We start from the raw sequence: 4,693 nt of genomic DNA on the forward strand, positions 1-4,693 counted from the left end.
AAAAGTACTTTTCAGACTGGCCGATTCTCAATACACACAAATAAAAACAAATACACATAAAAAACGCTGTAAAAACGGCTAAAATGGCAACACTGCTTGCCTGGCTGCTTGGCTGTCTGCCTGACTTCGAGCTATTAGCCACTTATAATTGATTGCTTTATGTTTTTTCGCCATTTTACCGATTGTGTCGGTTGGTTGTTGCCTTTTGCTGACTTAAATTGGAACAACGAAGCAAAAGAACTTATTTAATTATTAATTTATTGCAGCGCATAAATGCACTGATTACATATTTATAAGTGCATATATATATGCGTGTGTGTAGATATGTACATACATATCATATTTGGAGACCCTAAACGACCAGAATAACTAGGTCTGTATGGTTTTTGATTACTTTCATTTAGGAAATTTAAAACTACTTGTTCTAGTAAAATTTTAGAAAAACACTAGATGCAATAAAATGATAAAGAATATAAAGTTGGCTTAGTGTGTAGTTCTTGAATTTTCCAAAAATACCTTTATATGGAAACTGGGCGTGGTTACAGTCCGATTTTGTCTTTCTCCGATTTCGTTTATATTGTTTTCTTGATTTTTTTTTGGACTTAGCACATTTGCATACAACTGCATAACAAGTAAGAACGACATTACGGTAACTTTTTTTGTGATGATATATTTTGAGTTGTGCTATCTTACTGCATTAAAATCTCAAATTATCTTAAAAAGTGGACTTAGCACGTTTGCACACTAAGCCAACAATATGTAAGTCAGAAAGCTTCAACCAGCTATGACGCTGACATTAGCGAGCGAATTAATACAGGAACGCGCGCTTTCCACAAACAAATTGCAATTGTCGCATGCATCAACAACGAATGAAGCCACAACCATTAGTTACAGTTAATACAAGTTGCCAGACGCCAATACAGCCGTTTGGCAACGTGACATCAATGCAAATGAAAATGGTTGTGGTGGAGGTGGAGGTGAGGCAGACGGAGTAGCGGATAGTAGTACCATGTGCTAATTGCATTCATGCAACTTTTATACATACATACATACATATATACTATGTAAATACAAGTACATTCATATTAGGGTGGCCCTAAATTTTTCCTTCTAGAAAATAGCAATAAACCCCACGTACCATGAACCATCTCAATTTTTCCATGCAAAAAGCTTGGGAAAATTTTCGATTTTCGAAAAATCAAAATCTTTAGCCAGTGTTAAAAAAAAAAAGTTAACATTAAACTACTGGAATTGAAAAATAATGAGCAGCCGGACCCCGTACAGCGCCACTCCAAATTTCACAGAAGGTGTAACTTTGGGGTGATGCTTTGCGGGGGCCAAGTGCTCATAATTTAAAGCTATATAGGTTAAATTAGTTGGAAGAGAGTCGTGTTTAAATCCTAGTAGTTTAATGTTAACTTTTTTAAAATCTTGGCTGGTGACCTTGGTTTTCGAAAACATAAAGTTTTCCCATGCAGTCTTACATAGAAAAATTGGGATGCTAGGTGGCACGTGTTAATATTAAAATTACCTAGAATAAAAAAAAACTTATTTTCGTTTTTGGTATTAGAATGAATTCTTTTTTTCCACGAAAGAAATGTATTCTTTGGCCACCCTATTTCATGTACATATATAGGCATAAATACCACTATGTATGTATTATAAATATTATTTTACTTATCTACATTTAGTTTTTCTTAATTTACTACTGATTATTAGCTATTTATTCTAATTAACAATTTTGGTGCGAATGTATGTAAAGATAAATGTAGGTGTACATTTCAATATTGTTACTTAAGTGCAATTGTTATAAGCTTGTTTTTTTTTTTATTTATTTCCCGTTTACCTTTTATTTTCACATTTAATGCCATTTTTATATGCGCTCGTATAAACGCAGTTTATTGCAATTGCATTTATTTATATTCAGGTCATTTGCATTTGCACTAGGCAGCTATGTATGTATGTAGCTGAGTGAGTTACTTGTTCCTTCGTACACTTTATGTATTTCTTTCTCATGAAAAAGCTTTGTTCTGCTATTACTTAATCAGTTTTTACATTCGTTTCCACTATAAGTAGTTACAATTGATATGACTATTCGCTTATTTTTGCAAATTTCCATTCCATTATTGCACTTTAGTACCAACTTGGTTATATGCAAATCGTAATGATAGTAATTAAATGCATAAAGTGTTATACGGGTACATTATTGTCGTCCTAAATTCTCGATTTGTCCCTATGTGCGACGTCTGGGAGGAAATGAAAACTGTTTACCCAAAACTTTAGGGACTTTCGAAAAAATACTGTCATTTATTTGGTACCTCGGTGTCTGATTAGTGTCTTTTTTCAAAAGCTGGTGTTACATCTACAACAACGAAACGCTTGTCAGACTTTTGTATTAGCAAACTTGGTTAAATTATAAATAATTATCGCCGCTAAAAAATACTCGTCTTATTTTTATTTAAGTCTAATTAACAAGAGAATTAGAAACTTTTTATTGAAAAGTGTTTTCGTGAATACTCACTGTAAAAGTGTGCCCATAAAAATTCGCTTAATCGATTAATTCGCAATAATTGCTCAGGGTCGAGTTACCCAGTACCATTTGGAAAAACTGGATTCTAGCTTCTCGCTGTCCTTTTACCAGGGTTTTTTCGTAGATAACTTCTTGTCAAGACATCGTTAATTCACTATTTCACTTATGGCCAAATTCACAGTGCGTAGTTAACTCAGAATCGGAAATTAACTACAGATTTTTGTACTGGACCTAAGTAGAAAATTTGTGTTTTATAGTGTAAATCCTTATATATAAAACACACTCACATCTCACTTAAGGAATGACACTTTTCCATTACTCGTACAAAGGAGATTTTTTTCTATTAATTCACATTCACTTAAGTGCTTTTAGCAAAAAAAAATAATAAAAATAAAACTATGCACAGTCAATTTAATCAATTGAAATCTAAAGTCAAATTAGCAACAACACAATGCCAATCTCGGACAACAAATTGAAATTTAACAAGTGTTACAATAACAAGCAGTTTTGCAACAACAACAAGGCGAACAGTAAATATTGCAAAAACCGCAGCTGCATATCAAATGGCAAGCCGCAACGCAATTAGACAGAATCGCTGGCAGTTGTTGTTGCTGCTGCGGCTGTTTATGTCACTTGTTATTGCTTTTGTTGTTGCTGTTGCTAAACGCCGTTTAAGTGCGTCGAAATTGGCAATAAACTCAAAAGCATTCAACAGGCACTTAAAGGTGCGAGCATTAACAACAATTATACGAGGCTACAGTGACAACAAAAACAACCGTCACCAATGGAATGTACCCTCAACACCTACGGATATGCATATGTACAATGTGCATACCTATATAAAAGCAACATTGGCAAGCAGCACTGCAAGCAAATGAGGTTACAAATTGACTGACAGCATCGCTTGACAGACAGCATTGTTGCCTTGCCGCCTGCCAATTATGCAGCTATGTAGCGAGACACTCCAGAAGGCAGTCATTTTTAGCTATAAACATTTGCATATTTCCATTGTCGATAACATAAATAAATAGGATTTGATTAATGCACATACGTGCATACAAAACCATGCCTTTAAGTAGAAAATCACATTTGTCTATTCGTTTTGACTTTCCTTCTTTCCCTCATTTCAGATGCCAATCACACAGGCAAATCGAGTGTTAAGAAGAAAAAACTTGCAGCCGCTGCTTCTGCGACAAGCGCAACGCCGCTTACATCAACGCCGTCGACTGTTGCAACGCCAGCGTCTTCATCATCGATGCCAGTGCCGGAAGTGAGTCCTACCGGCAGCAGCGATAGCGCAATGCGCGACAAGCAATTTCCCACAGTTAGTACACCACCCTCCTCCGCCACGGCTGCCGTAGAAACTACCGAAGACGATTCGGATTCGGGTTCGACGGATGCGCGTCGAAAAAAGAAGGCACGCACAACCTTTACTGGACGTCAAATATTCGAATTGGAGAAGCAATTTGAGATAAAGAAATATCTCAGTTCGAGTGAACGCACAGAAATGGCTAAATTGCTGAATGTAACTGAGACGCAGGTGAGTGTGGGTGGGGGTGAAAACAATGTTGAGATGGCTATACATATCTACATACGCAAGTATGTAGTTCGTAGAATAATTCTTAAGAACAAAATAAAGGCTTTGATATCCAAATGTGTACTAGGATTCATCGTGATTGCCAAGCCTTAATGGCTGGGATGAAAATTTTGATGATGCTAAACTCTTCTCGAAGTAAACTTTGAAATAAGAAAGAGCAAATTCTAGCGTATTTTTTCTAGAGCTTCAGATGCGTTTACTAGACAAATAAAAACATATACAGTGACTCATACAAGTGATCACATGCTAGTTCTTTTTAAATATTCATAAAGTTTTCGAGCTAATTTGTTTTTTTTTTCTATAAAAATATAAAAATACTGTCCATGCTTTAACCAAAAATACGCTTATGATAAAATTTTGGAAAATAGGCGTGGCACCGCCCAAATTAATCATGTCAGCTTTTTTATTTTTAATAAAAAAATTAAAAAATCAAACTTTAACAGAAAAATTTAAAAAATAACAGGTTCCGTGCCAAATTTTTGCATTTGTACTAAAACTGTTACAAAAAAAAATCAAGGTACTCAAGAAGAAAATCGATGGATAAATACGAAATAATGAGTGGTCAA

General features: G+C 35.0%; 1 protein-coding gene across 1 annotated transcript; it reads left to right on the top strand.

Annotated features, from left to right (window-relative positions):
* Positions 1-784: 784 nt before the first annotated feature.
* On the top strand, positions 785-4,129 carry LOC108379169 (homeobox protein Hox-D3-like; the record flags this gene model as incomplete). The annotated part of the gene is made up of 2 exons (XM_017635495.1): positions 785-893; positions 3,610-4,129. Coding segments are annotated over exons 1-2 (629 nt in total), but the record flags the coding sequence as incomplete, so codon positions are not given.
* Positions 4,130-4,693: the final 564 nt, after the last annotated feature.

The sequence above is a fragment of the Rhagoletis zephyria genome, unplaced genomic scaffold (assembly GCF_001687245.7).
Source record: "Rhagoletis zephyria isolate East Lansing unplaced genomic scaffold, Rhagoletis_zephyria_1.1 Rzeph_scaffold_15765, whole genome shotgun sequence".
Lineage (NCBI taxonomy): Eukaryota > Metazoa > Arthropoda > Insecta > Diptera > Tephritidae > Rhagoletis > Rhagoletis zephyria.